Source organism: Procambarus clarkii, chromosome 1 (genome assembly GCF_040958095.1).
Source record: "Procambarus clarkii isolate CNS0578487 chromosome 1, FALCON_Pclarkii_2.0, whole genome shotgun sequence".
Lineage (NCBI taxonomy): Eukaryota > Metazoa > Arthropoda > Malacostraca > Decapoda > Cambaridae > Procambarus > Procambarus clarkii.
The window spans coordinates 12,896,176-12,922,604 of record NC_091150.1 but is presented as its reverse complement, the minus strand read 5'-3'; the positions used below and the strand labels follow the sequence as shown (position 1 = coordinate 12,922,604).

General features: G+C 42.7%; 3 protein-coding genes across 3 annotated transcripts in view; all 3 read right to left on the bottom strand.

The window, feature by feature from the left end:
- Nucleotides 1-4,461: 4,461 nt before the first annotated feature.
- Nucleotides 4,462-5,229, bottom strand: LOC138359260 (uncharacterized). The gene has a single exon (XM_069318365.1). The coding sequence runs from the start codon at nucleotides 5,227-5,229 to the stop codon at nucleotides 4,462-4,464; it is 768 nt and encodes a 255-aa protein (XP_069174466.1).
- A 5,244-nt stretch (nucleotides 5,230-10,473) lies between these two features.
- LOC138359252 (uncharacterized) lies at nucleotides 10,474-11,583 on the bottom strand. Its single transcript, XM_069318321.1, has one exon. The coding sequence runs from the start codon at nucleotides 11,581-11,583 to the stop codon at nucleotides 10,474-10,476; it is 1,110 nt and encodes a 369-aa protein (XP_069174422.1).
- Nucleotides 11,584-11,906: 323 nt separating this feature from the next.
- Nucleotides 11,907-26,429, bottom strand: part of LOC138359222 (general transcriptional corepressor trfA-like) — a 94,469-nt gene continuing 79,946 nt past the window's right edge. Inside the window, exons 2-4 of the mRNA XM_069318229.1 lie at nucleotides 16,088-16,221; nucleotides 12,782-13,108; nucleotides 11,907-12,434 (exon numbers count right to left, since the gene is read on the bottom strand). Coding sequence (XP_069174330.1) covers nucleotides 11,907-12,434; nucleotides 12,782-13,108; nucleotides 16,088-16,221 — 989 coding nt within the window. The remainder of the gene's footprint in view (nucleotides 12,435-12,781; nucleotides 13,109-16,087; nucleotides 16,222-26,429) is intronic.

Genomic DNA, 26,429 nt, shown 5'->3' with positions numbered 1-26,429 from the left:
CAGGGAGGGTATGTGACGAAGGGGGAGGGAAGACAGGGAGGGAAAGGGGGAAGGGGGGACATGGTGGGAGTAGGGGAGGGGTAGCAGGGTGGAAATGGGTTGAGGGGGGGTAGGGAGATTAGGTTGCTGAGCTGAGTGGGAGAATGGAGGGTTCTGGGTAGGTGATTTCTATGCAGAGGAAGGTGGTGGAGTTGCCCTTCACTCTGGTGTTACTGGTTTGCTGGTTGTGGGTGTCTCCCCCCCCCCCTCACCTCTGGGGATGTTGTGTCGGGGGTTGTGATTTCCTGGTTTTCTCCTCTTGCCCAGCACTTCTTCCTTGCTTCTGCCACCATGGCCCTCTCTTCTCTTGTCATGTCCCTCTGGAGGAATACTTTTTTTTAATTTTCCCATATATTGCAGGTGGCTCTTCCTTGTTAGAATCTTCTCCTTTGCAGGCTCATTTGCAAACATTATCTTTAATACACGGTCTCTGTCCTTTTTGTTCCAGCCCAATCTGAAAACCTTCTCATTGCTATGTTCTGCCTCTTCCATCTCTCGCCCCTTTAATATTTCATTTACTCTCGCTGTGTCCATATCATCCCATTATGTCCTGTTGGAGCCTTCCTGCTCCTTAATACACACAGCTACCATAGATCTTTTTCTTTCCAGCAGCTGACTAGTGGATCTTGCTGCTTCCTGTGAGGTGGATGCTTTCATTGCTACCTCCCTCACTATGAACATTGCTTCCAAGTTCGTTTTTAGCATCTCTGCAAATGTTGCTTGTACAATGGCATTCCCTTCTAATGTACCACTTCCATCCTCTCTTTGGATGATTATCTGAGCCTCAGCCTTCATATTGACCTCTATTAGGATTTTAATCTCCTCCTTTGTGGCTGTCAGCTCGCTTTGCAGGTTGTTTTTTTATTATTTATTTCCTACATCTCCCTCCTGATTTCCTCCAAAACTTTGGAGAACACTTCCTTCATTTTTTAACAATGACTTTTCTCTGTTCCCTTGTTACCTCTCGCTGCCATGTTTGTCCCTGATCCTACTATGTCGTGTCGTGATAGGGAGAGAGTGAGAAAGAGAGAGAGAGAGAGTGAGAAAGAGAGAGAGAGAGAGAGAGAGAGAGAGAGAGAGAGAGAGAGAGAGAGAGAGAGAGAGAGAGAGAGAGAGAGAGAGAGAGAGAGAGAGAGATGAGAGAGAGAGAGAGAGAGAGAGAGAGAGAGAGAGAGAGAGAGGAGAGAGAGAGAGAGAGAGAGAGAGAGAGAGAGAGAGAGAGAGAGAGAGAGAGAGAGAGAGAGGGAGAGAGGGAGAGAGGGAGAGAGGGAGAGAGAGAGAGAGAGAGAGAGAGAGAGAGAGAGAGAGAGAGAGAGAGAGAGGGAGAGGAGAGGAGAGGGAGAGGGAGAGGGAGAGAGAGAGAGAGAGAGAGAGAGAGAGAGAGAGAGAGAGAGGAGAGAGAGAGAGAGAGAGAGAGAGAGAGAGAGAGAGAGAGAGAGAGAGAGAGAGAGAAGAGAGAGAGAGAGAGAGAGAGAGAGAGAGAGAGAGAGAGAGAGAGAGAGAGAGAGAGAGAGAGAGAGAGAGAGAGAGAGAGAGAGAGAGAGAGAGAGAGAGAGAGAGAGAGAGAGAGAGAGAGAGGAGAGAGAGAGAGAGGAGAGAGAGAGAGGAGAGAGAGAGAGAGAGAGAGAGAGAGAGAGAGAGAGAGAGAGAGAGGAGAGAGAAGAGAGAGAGAGAGAGAGAGAGAGAGAGAGAGAGAGAGAGAGAGAGAGAGAGGAGAGAGAGAGAGAGAGAGAGAGAGAGAGAGAGAGAGAGAGAGGAGAGAGAGAGAGAGAGAGAGAGAGAGAGTGTGAGAGTGTGTGAGGGGGTGGAACAGAGAGAAGGGGTAATAAAGAAGGTGAGAGAGAGAGAAAGAGGGTGAGTGAGAGAGAGATCGAGAGAGCATGGGAGGGCGAAAGTGAGTGATGGAGCAAGAGGGAGAGGGTTGAGAGAGAACGGGAGAGATAGGGAGAGGGTTGAGTGATGAATCAGTGAAAAAATCCACAAGTCATGACAAGTATTCAAATCAACATCCAAGAGCATACCAGATGCTCTCTTAATCGACTGAGCTACGACATGGTCAAAAGAACTGAAACCAGAAGTTCTAATGAACTTACTTGGATCCTGCAGCCTCTCCGAGACACAAACCAGGATTTTACACAATTCCTCCATGCACTTGAGCTATGTCAATAGGCTGCTCTACTGTACAACCATAAAGATGTTTTGTATTTAATATACATAGATACACATGAGTCACAGACAAGATTTTGAGATGCTCTATTCTGTCGGGCTGAAAGTCACACCTCTAGAATATTAATGACCACAAAATGACCAAGGTCAGGTCGTGTGAAGATGACCTTGTTTATGCTAAGCTCATAATTGCAGGCGGCTAGCCGGAGGTGTCCTTCAAACAAGCCGCTAGTTAAGGTGTGGTCTGATAGATGGCCTGGGGCTATCTACTTGTGTGTGGGGGGGGGGGATTTGCTACTAGATTTCAAATAAATAAATAAATACCCAGGAAACTGTACTTTCGGGAGCAATAGGAGAGCAAGGCAGAAGACAGCAGCCGAGATAGGCTGTCGGCCGGACAGGGGTGACTCTGCCTGTCAACTTGAGACCATCCCCTCCCCTTCTCTATTCAACTTCCTAGAACCGAGGCAGTCCTTGGTGAGTTGAACATTAAGGTGACTTATTCGTGTTCAAAGTGTTGTGTTGATTATCTTGGGGGCAGACAGCTGTAATGGTTCTCAAAGTTTTGTGTAATGACTCACGTTGTTTAGTAATCCTGACAGAGTGAACCTTCAGTTCGAGTGCTTGAATGATGCTACTTATCATTGCTAAAATATATGTTGGTTAACTTAATTGTTTACATTGTCATTAACTTGGTTCCCTAGAACTTTGCGAGTTGAGGCGACACTGCCTCTGAGTTTACTTATTACATATCCATACCTGGTTAGAGTTGGTACAAGAAACAAGATTATGATACAGATGAAGCATACTAATAATGACCTTTTGATAACATCTTTGAGAATTTTCTGATACAGACTAGTTCCATTCCTTGTCTTGTATGTACAAGTACCTTTGTCCTCTCGGGTACCTGGCAGTCGGGAAATTCAGTTGCGATCAGTTGATTTAATTTGGCATTGTTGGAGACCCATGACTGGAGAGGCATATTGGCTCCCATTAATTCTCGATTGACCTCATGGTATATGTTCAACAGTTTACTCTCATTGCTGGTTGTTCCTTGAAAATTATCCACATGCAAGTTTTTACTAATTTCTGTTTTGTTTGGGCTATTGGACTTCTTCAAGTGCGTATCTAAGGTAGCTTGAAGCAGAAACGGTGAGGAAGTGGCCCCAAACAAAACAGATGCAAACTTGTAAGTGATTAATTCACTGTTTGGATCGTTAGGATCCTTGATCCATAGGAACTTTGTGTAGTTCCGGTCTTCTTCTTAGAGACCTACCCTAAGGAAAGCCTTGCTGATGTCGACCGTATATCCGTAAGTCCCAATATGGAACTTTAACAACACGTCGTATAGCCTTTGTCTCAGGCTAGGGCCAGTTTGATTTCAGTCATTTAACGAAACACTACTCTGCCTCGTCTTAGAGCTGCAAGTAAATACTATCCGCAGTGGGTAGTAGCAGAATTTTTCAGTACAAGGTGGTGTGGCAGGTAGTGCCCGTCCTTTGGGTTATCATTAGTGACAACTTCCATAAATTTATCGAGTTGCTTCTGTAATATTTCATGATGCAACTTCAAGTTCTCAGGCTGTCTTTGTAAGCGCAACACCTGTGATCTTAATTGGTTATGTGCCATAAAATGGTTGACGGGTAGCTGAGGGTGATTCAGCTTCCATGGTAACCTGACCCAGTATTGATTATCTCTGTAGATAAATGAGTCCAGGTATTGTTTGTAAGTCCAGTCGTCATCTGGGCTAGGTTGTTCAGGGACAATGCCGAGAGTTGCCAGGTCCCATAGTTTATGTACAGGGGGATCAAGCTCATCCTCGGACATGTCTCTGAATTGCAGTGGAGACTGGTCTCTTAGTCATGCAACCATTACTGGGTTGGCAAGTTGGCGGTCTACAGGTGCGGGTTGTTTCAGCCGTAATACTGGGCCTGTTAGCAAATAGCCACCTGCAGACGGTAACAAGCTCATTCCTTGTTTTTCTTCCTTTCCTTTGATAAACTTATGGTAGACATCTAATCCCATAAGGATTCCAATATTGGAAAGGTTGTCTGACGTGATTTTATCAGCCAAGTGGATTCCCTTTTCTTTCAGGAATTTGACTGTTGTACCTAGACCATATACATACAGGTCTGTTGGGAATCTATCTACTACCAGAGCTTGTATCGTTCGGACATAACCTCCTAAACGTACTTTAGGTCGTACTACCTTGAGGACTCGGGCTCCTGTGTTAGTCAGGAATCCTGCTATGTCTATTCATGTCTCTCTTACAGGTGTGAGTTTCAGGGCATCTACCAACTCCTTTGAGATAAAAGCCATTTGGGATCCTTGGTCAAATAATCCACATATGGTGGCTTTGGACTCTCCATTTTTAATGGTCAATTGAGCAGTGAGTAGAGCTGATTTATGATCAGACCTTGTTGAGAAGACACTTATGCCAAGTAACACAGTACAAAGCTGTACTGATGTGGTAGTTCCTTCCTCCTTCTGTGGTTTGGCAGACTTTGTACTTGAGTCCCCACAAAGTGCTGTATGGTGTTGACCCTTATGGCACCTATTACAGGTACGTATATGAGTTGTACAGGTGTCGGGATTATGTGCCCTTATAAACTTGGTACATTTACGTAACTCCTTGAGTCGTTTTATACGTGTAGCACGATCTGGGTAAAATTTGCAAAAGTATATGACATGTGGTTGTTCACAGAACACACATGGTTTCCAGACGTTAACAGCATCTTGGGGAGTCACCGATTTGGGTGACGCATTAACTGTAGGTTTGGAGGGACCAACTGCATATGTGCCTACACTGCTTTGCTTCCACTTTGGGGAGGGGGAAGTTGTTTTAGATTTGTTTGGAATACTGTTTGTACTCTGTTGTCTACTATTAGTGGTAGACAAAGGTTTAGATGTCACTTTTCCATCTGGGTTATCTCTTTGTCTTTCTATGATGGAACACAAACCTTCGCTTATCTCCTTTACACTCAGAGAAGATTTGTTATATAAGACAAACAACTTAGGGGCCATGTCACCCGAAAATCCGATGAAAAATGGAATATTTACGAAAAATTACGAAAAATACTACAACGTTCTGGCAACACTGTGGTCCAAACCGTTTAATGATATCTTGAAAAATAACGTAATTAGAGTCAAATTTCCCGCTGCAACTTTCGTGAATCTGGTCCTCGCGCCGTGAGTACGCCGCGGGGTATTGTATCTTACGTTGTAGATGTCTTATTTTTCGTAATAGCGTTGAAAATAACATGTTATGCATAAAATGAATATAAACTAAACATATGGCAACACAACATATGGTCTGACACGATGGTGGTGCAGTCAGTGACTGCGTGTCTCTCATGGAGAGAGGATGTATGCTGACGCGCTCACACAATATCTCCCAGAACCTGCTATTTTTGCTATTTTTAGCTATTTGTACTGCAATATGACTTACCAAACGAACAAGAGAGAAGCATTGACAGCTAGATGCATGCGAGCTCTCCATACGAGCTGGCCGCAATGCGTAAATCACCAGTCACGAGTGACAGCAGGTTGAGAAACTTTGAGAGCGCGCTACGCAACTCCAACTTTTACAACTAGATAAAATTTCACAGCCTTTATTTATTATTCTATTTACATGAAACTTGCACATTATATGTAGAGTTTACGCCTCTATAAACGCATGTCATTATTCTTATCTACGTAGATTTATTGATTTTATAAATAATGATACACCTCATTTTGTTGCATACGTTTTTGGGAAACTTTTATAAAATCTGTATTATTGCACTAAATACATCTGGGATAATAATGTGACATGCAAATCTTTATTATATAGTAAGGTCATAGCTGAGTGTCGTATAAATGATTTTGGTTCACAATTGTGGGCTGTGAAATTTTTGAACATGGTTGAAAAATTCGTCTTTTTTTTTGTTTTTGTTTTTTTTCTCCGTCTCTATTTAGGCTGAGATGCTGAAACTTGGCCTAGGTGCAGCACCTTTCACATGTATCAGGATAATAAATTATGAATACCCTACAACAATTTTTTTAAATCCGGGTGACTTGCCCCCTTATCCAGTACGTCACTGGGTAAATTGCGTTTCATATGGACTTGGATTATCCAGTCGGATTCGTCCAAGTTGACCTTGTTCTTAAGTGCTTTGAGCAAGGACTCAAGCTCTAATCTAAAGGCTTGGAGTGAGTCAGCCGTACTATTTGGAGGGTTAAAATCCAACAGCTTCTGGGTTAGAAGTCTGATAGTCCTTTCTGGCTTAGCATAATTATCCTTAACGAGCTGTACTGCATTGTCTTAACCGTCATCAGTGAATGTCAGATCACAGACCAACTGTAGTGCTTCATTCTTTAAGACACCCTGTAAATATGTCAATTTTGTCGTCTTTGCTGGCATTAACAATAGAATCCACAGAATCAACAAATTTGTTCCAGAAGTTGTCCCAACTCTCGTCCTTTGTACCAAAGAAAGTTGAGAGACTGAGTGATGGAAATTTGACTTCTGGTTGTGTCTAGTTTTGGGAAGCTGTGGCTGCAATATTTGTATTGGCCTTATGTGTGGTTATTAAATCGTCAAAGTGTTGTAACTTTGCATGCATTTCATCTTCGTAATCTGCATTTTCTTGTATTACATCATCCATAGCCTCTTCATTGATATTAGGGGTTGCGAGGATATCCTGATATTTCAGGATTTTTTTGAGCATATGTTGGTATTTGGTCTGTGCAACCTTATAATAGCCTTCCAGTTCTTCGTAATTAACTGGAGTTTGATTACTTAAATCCTCACAATTTTTGATCTGTCGGGTTAAGTGGCCCTTCATGCCAGTGAGGGTTGCTTTTACATTTTTGGCAGTAGACATCATGGCAGTATTTGCTAGCCTTGTTGGACTGTTTCTGGTACTTGAATTAGTAGAGCCACTAGTTTCCGAAATAGAGCTGCTTATCTTAAAAAAAAAACACTATATAATCATACACACTATAATTTGAGTGGTAAACCTGCATCAATGCTGGAATTTCCTCAAGTTAACCCTTCTTTATCACTCTTGGTTCGTACAGAGACACAGATTAACACTCAAAGGTGAAATGATTATAGTTAAATTATTACTATAGTTAAGGTAATATTATGTAGACAACACAACTCGGGTTGTCATGAATATTGCATAAAAGTATGTGCTTGCTAGGTTGTAATATATGTTCAACTGTAGACAAGTGTAAAATGCTTAGCCTTACACCAGGTTAGCACAATAAATTAGACTAGGTTGCTGTACAACACCAGCCTAAAATGTCCTACCCTTGTACAAGAATTAGTTGTAAACAGAAGTAGTCTGTTTTCCATCCTCCTGAGGCCTGTGATTTTCTTATCAAGGATCTCCTCAATGGCGTTAGACCCTAGGGGGGGTTCCAAGGAGGGTGCTGTTCTCGGCCCTAATGACATGGGCTTCAGGCAAGGCAGACCTTATTTTAGCTTCGATGTCTGGGTTGGAGGAGACAACTTCACACTTAGAAGGGTTCAGGAAGAAACCCAGGGTTACTTCTTGCTCCCTTATTTTCCTGATATTTTCCATGAGGTAGTCTATGGTGCCAGCTATAGTGCCATCATCCAAAAACCAGACATTGAACTCAATGGACAAAGCTTTCAGTCATTTCATTTAAGATTAAGCATAAAAGAAGGGGAGTGTCATGGGGTCGTGTGTTGTGACTGTGTCCCACCCCTATATTTCTTTCTTCCCAGCTTAGAAGAGTCATATCTCCGTAGCCTAAGTATTCTCTGATGTTCAGGGATTATTTTTATATGTGGGAAAGCGTGGAGCGTGATTAAGCTGGCTGTAAAACGGCCATCTAAGTTTGATAATGCAAGGGGCTTACGCCTTTTGGAGGCACAAGACAGTGCCGAGCCATCCTGTTTCCCGCCAAGACGTCGTGACGCTTCCCGGCACCTGATTGCCCAGGTGAGGTCACATGCTGGAAGTGACCAATGACGAGAGCCCTCGGGCCGTGTGATGTCACTTTTGGAGGGTTCTCGGGGCGGCTGGCGCCTGGGCGGGAAGAGTATGTCACAAACCGTCAAAGAGGGTCGAAGCCCTTGGTTGAGCTCCGGATCTAGAGAGCCCTTACCAGTAGATTTAGGCTTCGCTTCGATTCTACAGACAGTCTGAGAAGCCATCCAACTTCCGTGGAGTACTCAGAAGCAAGGACGGGCCGGATTAGAGAGCCAAGAGCTCTATCAAGTGTCTGCAGCAGAGGGAACGTTGGGCTGGTGACGTCTGGAACGCCCAGGGGACCAGTATTCCACATCAAGGGAAAAGCTACAGCCGGGCCAAATGTACTGGCAGTGAGGGGAGGGAAAGCTGTGCTGGACTGCGAGGTGTCGGCAGTGCTAGGAAGAGTGGAGGACGATGACGGAGGTACCTATCTCCAGTACCCCGGACAAGAGGAGGATTAAGGAAGTACCTGTTGTGAGTGAGAGCACGGCGAAGACACGTTACTACGAGGACGACGGAGGAACCTGGGTGTGTGGGAACTGTTCCTCAGGAGACCAGAATCCAGGACCAGGAACCTCAACATCTCTCAACAGAGGACGAGTCAGCTTCGTGGTTGGAGTGAAATAAGCTAGATAATTGTCCCTCCCTTTACCCCTTTTGATCTAGGTGAACTAGAATATTTTATATGTTGTGAACATTTCTACTCATCATTTTATTGTATAAGTGACAGAATATTAGCACTTTGGCATGCCCCGCGCGCCACTCCTCAACTGTGCGATTTGGGTCCCAGCATTTCACGGGAGAGCACGTTAATTCTGAATAGTTTATACTCTCTTCAACTTTGTCACCTTAATTCTCATCCTACGAGATTAAATTTGGTATCATTGTGTTCGCAATAGCATTCTCTACAGCACTAAATGCATATAAACTCCAATAGCCCGGCTAATTACCCGCAGCAAGCAAAGAAAGTGCGAACGAGTTACCCAGGAGCGCGCAAAAGCGATAAAATGTGTTCATTCTTTTCACTCTGGTCACCTCAATTTTCGTACTAGGTCTTTCATTTTGGTATCAATGGGTTCGCAATAGAAGTCTCTAGAGGAACATTAGCATATAAAATAAAAAACCTGGTCACGCTCCACCCGCCGACGAGTTGAAGACGGGCCACGTGTTAACCGCGAGTGAGCGCCCAGACGCCTTCCAGCTACACTCCCAATTCCTGCCCACAAATGTTTAGTATTTAGTATTTTAGTATATGTAGTATTATAGTTTAGTATTTTTTGTGTAGTAGTTGTACATCACATAAGCATTGTAGATAGCCATTTGCACAAAATAGATGGTCATTTTCTTCATCCATTTGTGAGTTTTCCTTATGAAGTGATAATATTTGATCATTTGGTCAAAGTGATCAACACCTTTCATGTTTGTATTGTAATCACAGATTGCATTCGGCTTGTTGACAGTTACCAAACAGTCCCCAAAAAATCGGATAAAAACCTGATTTTTGGCAATTATTTTAGTGGATGACGCAATGCTGCGTCATCACCGAGATTACCGACAGTAAACAGATGACGCAATGCTGCGTCATGCCCAGGCGAAAGTGTTAAGCTAGGAGCCAAGAGCTCATTTAGGCATGAGTTGGTGCGTGTGAGCATTAAGGCGGTGATGTTAGTGATTCTGGAAGTGGTAGCTGGTGTGCAAAGAGCCAGCAACGAACTCTGAAACGCCCAGCAGATGGCATTGCTAGAGGCGTGGGAATGTCACGACATTTCTGACAGCTGGAGCTGTCAGCTGATCATGCTGCCAAAGGCACGAGGTGTTCCCCGCGCTCGAGGAGTAGACCCAGTCAGCTGACCATGTTGGCAGAGACGTGTCATTGAGAAGTGTTGCCAACAGCGACAATATCCCCTTTTGACATTTCTTTACACAATTCATATGTGTATATATGCTTTTGTTTCAGTAAACTTTTAAACTAACTGATGAGTTTAAGTGAGCCTCCATTCTCTAGGTCCATATATATATATATATATATATATATATATATATATATATATATATATATATATATATATATATATATATATATATATATATATATATATATATATATGAGACCATTAGTGACACCTTGCACTGCACGTGATATTGCATCTTTGATTAAGATAACCACTAAGACCACTGACGTGTTGCTGGAACTCGAGTATAAACACTGCTGGCGACCTGAGTAGACCAGATATCCAAGAGAGTGTTCCAGTGTCAGGACGGGCAGGTTCAAGTGAGTGAGTCATAGGAGGCTTGAACCTCCTTGTTTCTCATTCCTTGTTTTTCTTCCTTTAATTGGTAAAAACTTATGGTAGACATCTAATCCCATAAGGATTCCAATATTGGAAAGGTTGTCTGACGTGATTTTATCAGCCAAATGGATTCCCTTTTCTTTCAGGAATTTGACTGTTGTACCTAGACCATATACATACAGGTCTGTTGGGAATCTATCTACTACCAGAGCTTGTATCGTTCGGACATAACCTCCTAAACGTACTTTAGGTCGTACTACCTTGAGGACTCGGGCTCCTGTGTTAGTCAGGAATCCTGCTATGTCTATTCGTGTCTCTCTTACAGGTGTGAGTTTCAGGGCATCTACCAACTCCTTTGAGATAAAAGTCATTTGGGATCCTTGGTCAAATAATCCACATATGGTGGCTTTGGACTCTCCATTTTTAATGGTCAATTGAGCAGTGAGTAGAGCTGAATTATGATCAGACCTTGTTGAGAAGACACTTATGCCAAGTAACACAGTACAAAGCTGTACTGATGTGGTAGTTCCTTCCTCCTTCTGTGGTTTGGCAGACTTTGTACTTGAGTCCCCACAAAGTGCTGTATGGTGTTGACCCTTATGGCACCTATTACAGGTGCGTATATGAGTTGTACAGGTGTCGGGATTATGTGCCCTTATAAACTTTGTACATTTACGTAACTCCTTGAGTCGTTTTATACGTGTAGCACGATCGGGGTAAAATTTGCAAAAGTATATGACATGTGGTTGTTCACAGAACACACATGGTTTCCAGACGTTAACAGCATCTTGGGGAGTCACCGATTTGGGTGACGCATTAACTGTAGGTTTGGAGGGACCAACTGCATATGTGCCTACACTGCTTTGTTTCCACTTTGGGGAGGGGGAAGTTGTTTTAGATTTGTTTGGAATACTGTTTGTACTCTGTTGTCTACTATTAGTGGTAGACAAAGGTTTAGATGTCACTTTTCCATCTGGGTTATCTCTTTTTCTTTCTATGATGGAACACAAACCTTCGCTTATCTCCTTTACACTCAGAGAAGATTTGTTATATAAGACAAACAACTTATCCAGTACGTCACTGGGTAATTTGCGTTTCATATGGACTTGGATTATCCAGTCGGATTCGTCCAAGTTGACCTTGTTCTTAAGTGCTTTGAGCAAGGACTCAAGCTCTAATCTAAAGGCTTGGAGTGAGTCAGCCGTACTATTTGGAGGGTTAATATCCAACAGCTTCTGGGTTAGAAGTCTGATAGTCCTTTCTGGCTTAGCATAATTATCCTTAAGTAGCTGTACTCCATTGTCTTAACCGTCATCAGTGAATGTCAGATCACAGACCAACTGTAGTGCTTCATTCTTTAAGACACCCTGTAAATATGTCAATTTTGTCGTCTTTGCTGGCATTAACAATAGAATCCACAGAATCAACAAATTTGTTCCAGGAGTTGCCCCAACTCTCGTCCTTTGTACCAGAGAAAGTTGAGAGACTGAGTGATGGAAATTTGACTTCTGGTTGTGTCTAGTTTTGGGAAGCTGTGGCTGAAAATATTTGTATTGGCCTTATGTGTGGTTATTAAATCGTCAAAGTGTTGTAACTTTGCATGCATTTCATCTTCGTAATCTGCATTTTCTTGTATTACATCATCCATTGCCTCTTCATTGATATTAGGGGTTGCGAGGATATCCTGATATTTCAGGATTTTTTTGAGCACATGATGGTATTTGGTCTGTGCAACCTTATAATAGCCTTCCAGTTCTTCGTAATTAACTGGAGTTTGATTACTTAAATCCTCACAATGTTTGATCTGTCGGGTTAAGTGGCCCTTCATGCCAGTGAGGGTCGCTTTTACATTTTTGGCAGTAGACATCATGGCAGTATTTGCTAGCCTTGTTGGACTGTTTCTGGTACTTGAATTAGTAGAGCAACTAGTTTCCGAAATAGAGCTGCTTATCTTAAAAAAAAAACACTATATAATCATACACACTATAATTTGAATGGTAAGCCTGCATCAATGCTGGAATTTCCTCAAGTTAACCCTTCTTTACCACTCTTGGTTCGTACAGAGACACAGATTAACACTCAAAGGTGAAATGATTATAGTTAAATTATTACTATAGTTAAGGTAATATTATGTAGACAACACAACTCGGGTTGTCATGAATATTGCATAAAAGTATGTGCTTGCTAGATTCTAATATATGTTCAACTCTAGACAAGTGTAAAATGCTTAGCCTTTCACCAGGTTAGCACAATAAATTAGACTAGGTTGCTGTACAACACCAGCCTAAAATGTCCTACCCTTGTACAAGAATTAGTTGTAAACAGAATTAGTCTGTTTTCCATCCTCCTGAGGCCTGTGATTTTCTTATCAAGGATCTCCTCAATGGCGTTAGACCCTAGTGGGGTTCCAAGGAGGGTGCTGTTCTCGGCCCTAATGACATGGGCTTTAGGCAAGGCAGACCTTATTTTAGCTTCGATGTCTGGGTTGGAGGAGACAACTTCACACTTAGAAGGGTTCAGGAAGAAACCCAGGGTTACTTCTTGCTCCCTTATTTTCCTGATATTTTCCATGAGGTAGTCTATGGTGCCAGCTATAGTGCCATCATCCAAAAACCAGACATTGAACTCAATGGACAAAGCTTTCAGTCATTTCATTTAAGATTAAGCAGAAAAGAAGGGGAGTGTCAAGGGGTCGTGTGTTGTGACTGTGTCCCACCCCTATATTTCTTTCTTCCCAGCTTAGAAGAGTCATATCTCCGTAGCCTAAGTATTCTCTGATGTTCAGGGATTATTTTTATATGTGGGAAAGCGTGGAGCGTGATTAAGCTGGCTGTAAAATGGCCATCTAAGTTTGATAATGCAAGGGGCTTACGCCTTTTGGAGGCACAAGACAGTGCCGAGCCATCCTGTTTCCCGCCAAGACGTCGTGACGCTTCCCGGCACCTGATTGCCCAGGTGAGGTCACATGCTGGAAGTGACCAATGACGAGAGCCCTCGGGCCGTGTGACGTCACTTTTGGAGGGTTCTCGGGGCGGCTGGGCGGGAAGAGTATGTCACAAACCGTCAAAGAGGGTGGATGCCCTTGGTTGAGCTCCGGATCTAGAGAGCCCTTACCAGTAGATTTAGGCTTCGCTTCGATTCTACAGACAGTCTGAGAAGCCATCCAACTTCCGTGGAGTGCTCAGAAGCAACGACGGGCCGGATTAGAGAGCCAAGAGCTCTATCAAGAGTCTGCAGCAGAGGGAACGTTGGGCTGGTGACGTCTGGAACGCCCAGGGGACCAGTATTCCACATCAAGGGAAAAGCTACAGCCGGGCCAAATGTACTGGCAGTGAGGGGAGGGAAAGCTGTGCTGGACTGCGAGGTGTCGGCAGTGCCAGGAAGAGTGGAGGACGATGACGGAGGTACCTATCTCCAGTACCCCGGACAAGAGGAGGATTAAGGAAGTACCTGTTGTGAGTGAGAGCACGGCGAAGACACGTTACCACGAGGACGACGGAGGAACCTGGGTGTGTGGGAACTGTTCCTCAGGAGACCAGAATCCAGGACCAGGAACCTCAACATCTCTCAACAGAGGACGAGTCAGCTTCGTGGTTGGAGTGAAATAAGCTAGATAATTGTCCCTCCCTTTACCCCTTTTGATCTAGGTGAACTAGAATATTTTATATGTTGTGAACATTTCCACTCATCATTTTATTGTCTAAGTGACAGAATATTAGCACTTTGGCATGCCCCGCGCGCCACTCCTCAACTGTGCGATTTGGGTCCCAGCGTTTCACGGGAGAGCACGTTAATTCTGAATAGTGTATACTCTCTTCAACTTTGTCACCTTAATTCTCATCCTACGAGATTAAATTTGGTATCATTGTGTTCGCAATAGCATTCTCTACAGCACTAAATGCATATAAACTTCAAAAGCCCGGCTAATTACCCGCAGCAAACAAAGAAAGTGCGAACGAGTTACCCAGGACCGTGCAAAAGCGATAAAATGTGTTCATTCTTTTCACTCTGGTTACCTCAATTTTCGTACTAGGTCTTTCATTTTGGTATCAATGGGTTCGCAATAGAAGTCTCTAGAGGAACATTAGCATATAAAATAAAAAACCTGGTCACGCTCCACCCGCCGACGAGTTGAATACGGGCCACGTGTTAACCGCGAGTGAGCGCCCAGACGCCTTCCAGCTACACTCCCAATTCCTGCCCACAAATGTTTAGTATTTAGTATTTTAGTATATGTAGTATTATAGTTTAGTATTTTTTGTGTAGTAGTTGTACATCACATAAGCATTGTAGATAGCCATTTGCACAAAATAGATGGTCATTTTCTTCATCCATTTGTGAGTTTTCCTTATGAAGTGATAATATTTGATCATTTGGTCAAAGTGATCAACACCTTTCATGTTTGTATTGTAGTCACAGATTGCATTCGGCTTGTTGACAGTTACCAAACAGTCCCCAAAAAATCGGATAAAAACCTGATTTTTGGCAATTATTTTAGTGGATGACGCAATGCTCCGTCATCCCCGAGATTACCGACAGTAAACAGATGACGCAAGGCTGCGTCATGCCCAGGCGAAAGTGTTAAGCTAGGAGTCAAGAGCTCATTTAGGCATGAGTTGGTGCGTGTGAGCATTAAGGCGGTGATGTTAGTGATTCTGGAAGTGGTAGCTGATGTGCAAAGAGCCAGCAACGAACTCTGAATTAACAATTCAGAGTTCTCAACAGTTCTCATTCGAACTCAACAATTAGTTCGTTGCTCCTTGCAACATCTGGCTCACAACTCGCCAGAAACATGATCTTCTCACACACGATCTGACCTCTCTGGCACCTCTTGGCTAGGTTGTCCTTCTAGGACGCCTGCACTCCATCGGTCAACTCTACTTATTGTTTCCACCCTCCGTTTCCTCGTCTTCCTCTCTTCACGTCCAGAGTCAGACGTCTGCCGTCTGTACCTCCTCTGTCGTCTTCACACTTCCATCTACTGCTATTATACTTTTGTCTCCTGCCATCATACTTCACTCCCTCGTCTTCACCGACGCTCCTCCCTTTCGTCTCCTCATTTATCCGAGACCTCATCCTGTTTGACTTCCATCGAGTCCTCGGCTTTCTTCTATTCCTCCATGCTTGTATCATCATCCTCTTCCCACACTTCTCACCTTTATACAACTCCCTTTCTTCTCCTTCAACTCCTCTTCATTCCCTAAAAGTTTCTTCGAGCACTGTACTACATCCAACAGCACTTGACCGTACATGTCGCTTTACCTCTCCTAGAGTGCTCGTAAGCCTCTCTCCACACATACTGTCTCTTCCCCTTTCATTTTCTCGGCTATTACTCGTCTTCACTATCTCTCCTCCACGTTTTCTGTGAAACATGCCTACTCTTGACATCTCCCACAACTTAACTCCACTATCCAAATGCCTCTGTGCTCGTGGACAACTTGGCGCTCTACTCCCGTCCTCAGTCTGCCCACATCTTTCCTCATTCCTACTCAGCACAGTTGCATTCGCCTTCCGACTCTTAATTTCAGCAGTCTGGGCTCTACTCAGGTCCGCTCTCTTCACATGATTCTTCTTCGGCTGGGCCATCTTCACTTTTGACCTCACCGAGACTTCATTTTCCTGGGCTGGACCTTCATCAAATAACCACGCTATATCAACGTCGATATCCTCTACTGGTTGAATCGACACTGTATCATCTTCTCCAGCGTCTTCCTCGTCGGCTACCTCTGCCTTCGTCACTACCGAGACAGGGTACTCAATGGCTTGGCAGTCTCCTGACTCATCTCCTCGGATGTCAGTCAGGTTCACACTCTCAGGTGTCCCACCCGTGCCGTGGCCTTCTGGGCTCTCCTCTGGCACTGTTTCTGCTATGACTTTTGGCAACACCTTTGTCCCGCACAAGTCATTCCCCAGGATCACTTGGACTCCTGGAACGGGTATGTCGGGGCACACTCCCAACATCACCTCTGCCAACACATATTCTAACCTTAGCTGGACAGCACATACGGGCATGTCACTCTCAGACAATAACCCATATACTTTCATCTTCCTCCTGCCAGCTAACCGTCGATCATTCCCAATCAGGCTTCTCGCAATGAAGCTCTGATTAGCTCCGGTATCTCTTAAGATACCCACTTCTACCTCAGGTTGGCCTCCTATACTGATCCAACCTTTGCTCATGAACGGCCTATACCTCTCATTCACTAAGTTCACCTTCTGTGGTTTGTCTTGGGACACATTAGTATATTTACTTCGGGGTTCACACATGGCCAGGGTCACAACTCTCTTGCCCTGCCAACAGTCTCGCATCACGTGACCCAATCCGTTACAACTGTAACACCTCACCTGGGAAAAGTCTCTTCAATATGTACCAGAGCGGCTCTGACTTTGTCCCCTCGCATGACAGTTCCTCGGACCAGGTACACTACCTGCACTCTGTGGGGCTTTACTGGACTCTTGATTTCCTGGATAACGATTAGTTTCTCGTTTAGCTCCTCCATCCTCACTTTCAGACGAAGTGCGCGACCTACTCTTCTGTGTTTTAGAGTACTCACGTTTATCCGCCCATTTATCAAAATTCTTCTCACCCCAGACTCTTCTGGGTCTTTCATAATTTCTTCCTCCCCAGACTCCACTGGATCTGCCATTGCTGCGTCTCACCTCGCTTCTCACTCTGTTCTCCCTCAAGCTCTTGTATGCTTCCATAATCATATCTGCCCTATCTGCGGCATCTTTCGCCTTCTTTATCCCTGCTTCTTGGATCTTGAACTTTGTTTCGGGATGCATCATCTCCATGACCATCAGTTGCTTCAGGTCAGCGTAAGATCCGACTCCAGCAGCCTCAATCCACTTCTGGAATCGTCTTTCCAGATCCCTTGCTGTCTCAGCAAAGGCACATGCTCCAATTTTGATCATCTCTCTGAAGCGCTTCCTATAAGCTTCTGGGGTTAGCTGAAACGAGCGCAATATGCTGCTCTTTACTATGGCATAATCCTGGCACTCTTCTAATGACAATTGGGTGTATGCCTCCCTGGCTGCACCGGTCAATCTTAACTGGACCAGCTGGGCCCATTCCTCCTGTGGCCACTCCTTGATGCTGGCTAATTTTTCAAAATGTTCGAAGAAGCTCTCTGCCTCTTCGGGAACAAACAAGGGAATGTCCTTCTCCCTAACAATAACATCTGGTGAGTGTGATACCTGGGTGGTGCTCTCTGGCAACCCATGTTCAATCCTTTGCTCAGCCAAGGTTCTATTCCCTTCTATCTGCATTTGTTTTGTTCTCTCTTTTTCTTTTTCGACCTGGGCTTTTTTTTTCGACCACTAGTTTTGCTTTCTCTTTTTCTTTCTCTTGTTCCAACTCCAGTTCTCTTACTCTGATTTTCTCTTTTTCTACTTCGAGTTTGGTTTTCTCTTTTTCCTTCTAGGCTTCATTTTTCATCTGGAGTTCTAATTTCATCTTTTCCAGCTGGAACTGTCTCTCCTTGTCCTCACGCTGCATCTGGAGCTCTAACTGGAATCATTCCAAGCTCCTATTCCGGTTACTCCTGCTACTGAGGCTACTCTTGCTGCTCCTACTCGATCCCTGGGATCTCACATCATCCTGCCCATCATCCTCCTTTCCACTTTCAGCTCCTTTTTGGGCTCCTTGCTCTGCCGCTTCACTTCTGGCTCTCAAATGCCTCAGGATCTCATCCTTCATCTCAGCTACTTTAGATGCTTTTAACCTAATGCCACATTTTTCTGCTATTTGTTTCAATTGATCCCTCGTGCAACCTTCCAAGTCCTCAGGCTTGCCTGACTCCACAAACGCTTGCACCTTATCCACCTTATCCTGTGAGTCTTCCCAAGAGAGAGAGTATACACCTGCGGTCACACAGTTTATCTATTTCAGCAAGGGTGTACAAATCCACTCTTGGACAGGGTGTGGGTGCGTCAGTTCACTCTCCCGGACACAGGCCCCCAATTTATTATAGTTTGTGTGTTGGTGGTGTTGTCGTGTTGATCCTTCTCTACGGACAACCCAACCCACAACTCGGTAGAGTGTTTATACTTTACCAGGAGATCACCCTGGGCGCTTCTGGCTCTTGGAGAGGGGCTCAGCGTCACACGTTTAGGGGATGCGGCTCCAACACTTAGCCTCGTTGTCACGAGCACACACCCACTCGAACCACTGTGACTCCCCACTCTCTCCCTAGGTGAAATGATCTCTTCAATCCCCTTTGACTTAATAGTATTACCTTCTACCCTGTCCACAGCAGTGGTTCTTGGTTCTTTCTCTCTCTCCTTCTTTACTATTTCCTGGGAAGCCTCACTAGGACAAGGGCAAACACCAGCAAACTGGAATAAATTTACTGGACAAAGCACATACACAATACATACACACATACAATAATAATGAATCCTATGCTGTATACTATTACAATTAGATTGCACTCCAACACCATCAGAACTCTATCATCAGCTTATCAAGTGGTATCCTATCTTCTGATTCCCCACCTGATACTATCTACCTCTTCAAGTAGATCAAGTCTTATACTACAATGTTGCACTATCAGCAAGAGAATATATATATGTATCTATAGATGTGTACAAAGAAAATCAGCATGTGAATGCAATAACATATATCAGTGTAAATGTTCCTTGATACACAACAATGATCAATCAATCACTCTATCAGTCCTAGAACACATACAACTGTAGGTAATCCAGCCTACGACTGTAACTCTTAACTTCAGTATAAAACACTCCTTGACATAAGAATGCAAACAATCACTCACCTCTCACTGCGTCTTGCACGCTAATGACAACCAAACACTATCAACTCCCTACAAGTAATCCACCAGAACTTCCCTTCCACCTCTGGAAGTTCACTACCCTGATCTCTTCAGGTTCTTCCGGGTTTAACTACCTGGATCCTCTGCAGCTCCTCCAGGTTGCTAGCATGAAGTTTTCCTTGAGCAACTACGGTGCTTCACAACTTCTGCTGGGTTCCTCCACAGCTCTCCTGGCTGCTACACCATGAAGTTCCCTCGAGCAACTATGGTGCTTCACCACCTCTACAGAAGCACGTGACACTCCTCTTCACTGCTTCTCCTCACAGCTCGAGGTCCTCTCCTCCACTACCTTGGAGTCTCATCAATTACTTCATCTGTGCTGGCTTCGAAGTTCTCAGCAACTTCTTCCCCAAAGGCAAACCTGCAACCCATTGACACTCCAATAAAAATGTTTCCCCTTTAACACAAACAAAAATAATCACACAATATGTTTGCCTCCAACCTCTATCTGTCCTCTACATACTGTGGGAGTGGACTCCCCCGTTGGGTGGGTCCATGCTCCACCTCGCCCGGCGGGCCTACACACTCTCCTCCGCCGCCCTTCAGTCAGTTGGCTCAAAACGGTCGATGGAAGAGGACGCGCTGCTCGTCCCTCCAGCTGTCTCTCTCATCTCCGTCCTCTTATTTAGGCTTCCTGCCTTACCAAAACATGTCTAACTTATCAATAAACATTGCTACTGTCGCAGGGCACATGACCAACTACAAGCAATCACTATGAACTGGCATAAATCCTGCTTACCACAGATTATCTGGTCGAGGGCGCTCCTCCCTCTGATGAAGCCTAGTCAGGGCGCTGCCACGGCCCACGATAATGTCTCTGGGCGGCTTAATACTCTCCTAGCCGTCCAGGACTTGAGACCACAAAGTTCTCAACTCGATTCCACAGCTGGCACGTCTGCACCCTTCTCTTCTCTTGGAGATATATCACTAGGGGTTCCTTTCTGACGGGAGCTCAACGGAGCGCGGCTTTCCCCCTGCGATGTCTGGCCTCAAGTGAGGCCAAAGCCCTCCAGAAGCAAGCCTCACGCCTCCAGCAAATTTTCCACATCTCCAAATCAGTCATTTATCTGCTTTCTTGTGCACTGCCCATAATCTTAAACTGTTCATTGAATCCAACAAACTATTTTACATCTGTGTTATTGCCTCTATATTTCCTATACTTTCTAGTTAGGTCAGGCTTGTTGAATAACTCTCAAGGGGGAGACTCGTTTTTCCTGTAGGCTGAGATCATAACACCATCCCAGCCTGCCTGCTCCTGATTGGTGACTTGCCAACCACACACTGCACCTCAGTGCCATCTACCTGAGTCGATGTCTGAGCCTGGACCAGCCATCAACTTCAGAATATTCTTTGTGCTCTAAGAGTTGACATCTCTCTCTGGCATACTAAGCTCTAAGTTTTGTATACAAAGGGAGGTCTCAGCCATAGCCAATATTCTCAGCACCATTTCACCATTTACTATTTTGTCTCACATTGTTTTTGCATTTATCATTGTTATTTAATTGCACTATTCATTTCCCCGAGATTTGTCTTTATTTTTATTTATGTTTAAAGTATATATTAAAGTTTCATTGTTCATACTTTGTGTTTTACGTGTTCCTCCTTCTCACTTACCACAGACAACAGGCAAGCAGTCTATCTTTTATTTGTAAGTGTGACTACGCATTGACACGTGCCATTGGAGGACTGCTGAACAACTCTACTCCAACACTTTCCCGTCACAATATATATATATATATATATATATATATATATAATATATATATATATATATATATATATATATATATTATATATATATCTGAAAAACTCACACCCCAGAAGTGATTCGAACCCATACTGCCAGGAGCAACGCAACTGGTATGTACAGGGACGCCTTAATCCGCTTGACCATCACGACCGGACAAAAGGAAGTGATAGCCGAAGCTATTTGAACCACTTCCCCGCCGGCACATTTGTGTTCCTCACGTGTGCCCCAAAGAATGAGGTGATTTGATAAAATGCTATGCCCAAGATTACTATCCGAGTGCCATTTAGCATGCTATACTAAATATGTCACAAATTCCATTTCAATGTTTCCGATTACATTGATAAATTATATTTTCATAGATTTCGATTTTTTTTATTTTTATTGAATTACTTTGTGTGACATTGTGTTGGAATTGAGCTGTGTTGTTTACCATACCATTCATTTTGTAAGTATGAGTATAAGTGCCACAACTGTGACAGGTAAAACTATGCTTTTCTTGACAAACAGCGCCATCTGTGGCATTTAAGAGCAAAACACATGGTACACTAAATATGTTTCAATTCCATTTCAAAGTTTCTGATTGCAATGATAAATTGAATTTTCATAGATTTTGATTTATTTTCATTTTGATTTAATTATTTTGTGTGAATTACGTTGAAATTGAGCTGTGTTGTTTACTATACCATTCATTTTGTGAGTATAGTTTATTTTTTTTTTTTTATTTTCATTTCATTTTTTAACTGTTTTGCTTATATTTCAGTGATACGAACATCAGATCTCTTGATGTTCCCTATTTTCTGATGGGAACATCAGACCATTTGGGAAGGCATCATACGAGGGAGTGGGGAATGGTGGGGATGACAAGGGGACAGAAGTGAGAGATGGTGTGGAGGACGAGGAGACAAGAGAGGGGGTAATGATGGGAAGAACGAGGGGACGGGGGAGTTTGGGATAGAGGGGACGAGGGGATGGGGGAATGGAGAATGGTGGGGAGGACAAAGGGACAGGGGAGTGGGACATGGTGGGAAGGAAGAGGGGATGGTAGGGAGGACAAGGGGACAGTGGAATGAGAAATGGTTGGGAGGCCGAGGAGACGGGTGAGGAGAGAATGGTGGAGAGGACTAGGGGGGGGGGGAGTTGGGCAGGGAGAGTTACGAAGAACTCTGTAGGGTAAGGCAGGTCCTAGTCAACAACGGCTTCTCCAATGGTTTCGTCGAAGACATCATAAGAAGGAAAGTGAAACGCCATGCAACCTCTGAAGAGACAACCAACACAACACCTATACCCCCTATTAGACTATTTTACAGGAACTTCTTTTCCACAGCTCATAAAACGGAGGAAAGGGTCCTGAAAGATATTGTTAATAGAAACGTTATCCCTACAGACAAAAATCAGAGGATACAACTGACGATTTACTATAAAACCAGAAAAACGGCCAGCCTACTCATGAGAAACTCTCCAGACACAAAACAGAACTCTTTAAAAGAGACCAACGTCGTCTATGCCTTCAAAGGCCCTCTTGGGGACTGCAAGCTCCAAAATACCCAGTATATAGGCAAGACAACAACATCTCTTTCTAGGTGTTTAACGATGCATAAGCAACAGGGCTCCATTAAGGAACATATAATCTCTTCCCACAACCAAACCATCACCAGAGAAATCCTAGTAAACAACACAGAAATCATCGATAGATACAGCGATAGCAGGTGGCTTGACGTTTGCGAGGCACTACACATCAAGAAGTCAACACCAGCAATCAACAGCCAATTAATGCACAACTATATTCTACCCACCTCAAGACTCCGCTCCAATATAGATGCATCAAGAAATATGGACCAATAGGCTTTCTACAATCACTTCTATTCAATACCCATTGTTTCGTGTTCTGTCTTGTGTTGATGAAATTAATACCTTATTAAATACTGCCTCACCCCATCCACCTCACTCAAATGTAGATATAAACAAATCGGAGATGTGTAAGTTCTATTCAGTTGTGTATGTTTAAACTAAAGTCTTTGAAAATGTAATAAGTTTTACGAAACGCGCTCAAGTGTCGCGTCAGACTAGAAATAAAAATGAATTTTGGAGAATTGATTTTTGAATTACCACCAACAGTGGAAAGAAATGTACGAAAGATTGAGAAAATTCGTGTTAGAGTTATTAATCTTACTTTTTCGGTCAAATTTAATAATATACATATATATATATATATATATATATATATATATATATATATATATATATATATATATATATATATATATATATATATATATATGTCGTACCTAGTAGCCAGAACTCACTTCTCAGCCTACTATTCAAGGCCCGATTTGCCTAATAAGCCAAGTTTTCCTGAATTAATATATTTACTATAATTTTTTTCTTATGAAATGATAAAGCAACCCTTTTCTCTATGTATGAGGTCAATTTTTTTTTATTGGAGTTAAAATTAACGTAGATATATGACCGAACCTAACCAACCCTACCTAACCTAACCTAACCTATATATATAGGTAAGGTTAGGTTAGGTAGCCAAAAAAAGCTAGGTTAGGTTAGGTTAGGTAGGTTAGGTAGACGAAAAAACATTAATTCATGAAAACTTGGCTTATTAGGCAAATCGGGCCTTGAATAGTAGGCTGAGAAGTGCGTTCTGGCTATTAGGTACGACATATATATATATATATATATATATATATATATATATATGTCGTACCTAGTAGCCAGAACGCACTTCTCAGCCTACTATGCAAGGCACGATTTGCCTAATAAGCCAAGTTTTCATGAATTAACTGTTTTTCGACTACCTAACTTAACCTAACCTAACTTTTTCGGCTACCTAACCTAACCTAACCTATAAAGATAGGTTAGGTTAGGTTAGGTAGGGTTGGTTAGGTTCGGCCATATATCTACGTTAATTTTAACTCCAATAAAAAAAATTGACCTCATACATAATGAAATGGGTTGATTTATCATTTCATAAGAAAAAAATAAATAATTCTTGAAAACTTGGCTTATTAGGCAAATCGAGCCTTGCATAGTAGGCTGAGTAGTGCGTTCTGGCTACTAGGTAACATATATATATATATATATATATATATATATATATATATATATATATATATATATATATATAAATATATATATATATATATATATATATATAGATATATATATATATATATATATATATATATACATACAATCTTTGGACAACACCCACCAGTGGGACTCGAACCCAGAAAGCACAACTACCTTCCAGTAGCTGGCATAACTAGTATGCTTTAACCCACTACGCCATCAGACCTTACAAAAGAAGTAGATAGTTCGAGATATATATATCTCAAACATCTCTACCTCCCGAAGGCACCAGATGAGTGAGGGGTCAGTCTGCATTTTTCGTCAAGCCACTGTCAATGTGAGAGAACTCGTGTCCAGCTTATATAAGCTGGACACGAGTTCTCTCACATTGACAGTGGCTTGACGCACTTCTCAGCCTACTATGCAAGGCCCGATTTGCCTAATAAGCCAAGTTTTCATGAATTCATTGTTTTTCGACTACCTAACCTACCTAACCTAACCTAACCTAACTTTTTCGGCTACCTTACCTAACCTAACGAATAAAGATAGGTTAGGTTAGGTTTGGTAGGGTTGGTTTGGTTCGGTCATATATCTACGTTAATTTTAACTCAATAAAAAAAATTGACTTCATACATAATGAAATGGGTACCTTTATCATTTCATCAGAAAAAAATTAGAGCAAATATATTAATTCAGTAAAACTTGGCTTATTAGGCAAATCGGGCCTTGCATGGTACGCTGAGAACTGCATTCTGGCTACTAGATACGACATATATATATATATGTCGTACGACATATGTATATATATACATATATATATATATATATATATGTCGTACCTAATAGCCAACATATATATATACATGTCGTACGACATATATATATATGTCGTACCTAGTAGCCAGAACGCACTTCTCAGCCTACTATGCAAGGCCCGATTTGCCTAATAAGCCAAGTTTTCATAAATTAATTGTTTTTCGACTACCTAACCTACCTAACCTAACCTAACCTAACTTTTTCGGCTACCTAACCTAGCCTAACCTATTAAGATAGGTTAGGTTAGGTTAGGTAGGGTTGGTTAGGTTCGGTCATATATCTATGTTAAATTTAACTCCCATAAAAAAAATTGACCTTATACATAATGAAATGGGTACCTTTATCATTTCATAAGAAAAAAATTCAAGAAAATATTTTAATTCAGGAAAACTTGGCTTATTAGGCAAATCGAGCCTTGCATAGTAGGCTCAGAAGTGCGTTCTGGCTACTAGGTACGACATATATATATGTATATATATATATATATATATATATATATATATATATATATATATATATATATATATATATATATATATATATATATATATATATATATATTATATATTGTGACAGTAAAGCGTTGGTGTTCGGCTGTTTCAAAATCTAGGGGCAGGGCCTCGTCACATAATAAAAAAAAAGAGAAAAGTTGGTCCTTTCGTCTGTGGTAAGGTAATGGGAAGACACACAAAACACAAGTATATAAACAATGAAATTTTAATTACTCTAGAAAAACAAGACATGAATAAAGGCAATCTCATAAAAATATGCAAGACAAGTCAACAAACAAAATAACATGAATAATCACTGGCAAATGAAAAGTTACGCTAAGACAAGTAAATTACAGTGATAGCAAAATAAAATATGAGTGCTGGAATACTGGCTTCGAGCTGCCACCTCCCTTAGTACATAAAATCCAAGGCTTAGTCTACCAGCGAGAAATGTCAACTGCATGGAGCACTGAGGTATTCTGACGAGACTGGCGCACTGCAGCCCAGACGTCGACTTGTGGTGGTGGCGGAGGGCAGGCGCGACGAGACACCAGCCAATCAGCAACAGGCAGGCAAAGGATGAGCAGTTAGCTGGTTACAGCGGTGGCCAGGTGTGCTGGGTACGATTTGCTCTCTGGGCAAAACGTTTGGCGATACTTAGTGAACGTATCTTGTATATAGTATCTTGTATTTTGACGTAATTATGTAGGGAAGAGCAGGCTCAATCTCTCTTGAAAGAGATTATCGTCACAACTCTCCCCCGAAGCCTGCGGTTCTGGAAGAAGTTACGTCTTCATGTGGTGCAGTAATAGTTGGAGTTGCTTCTACCTCATAAACTCTGGAGAGGGCGTCGGCTATGATGGTGTCATAACCCTTGATATAGCGGATCTCCAGGTTGAAATCTTGCAGATATAAAGCCCATCGTAGAAGACGCTGGTTAGTGAATTGGGCTTGATGTAAGAAGCGGAGAGGATTGA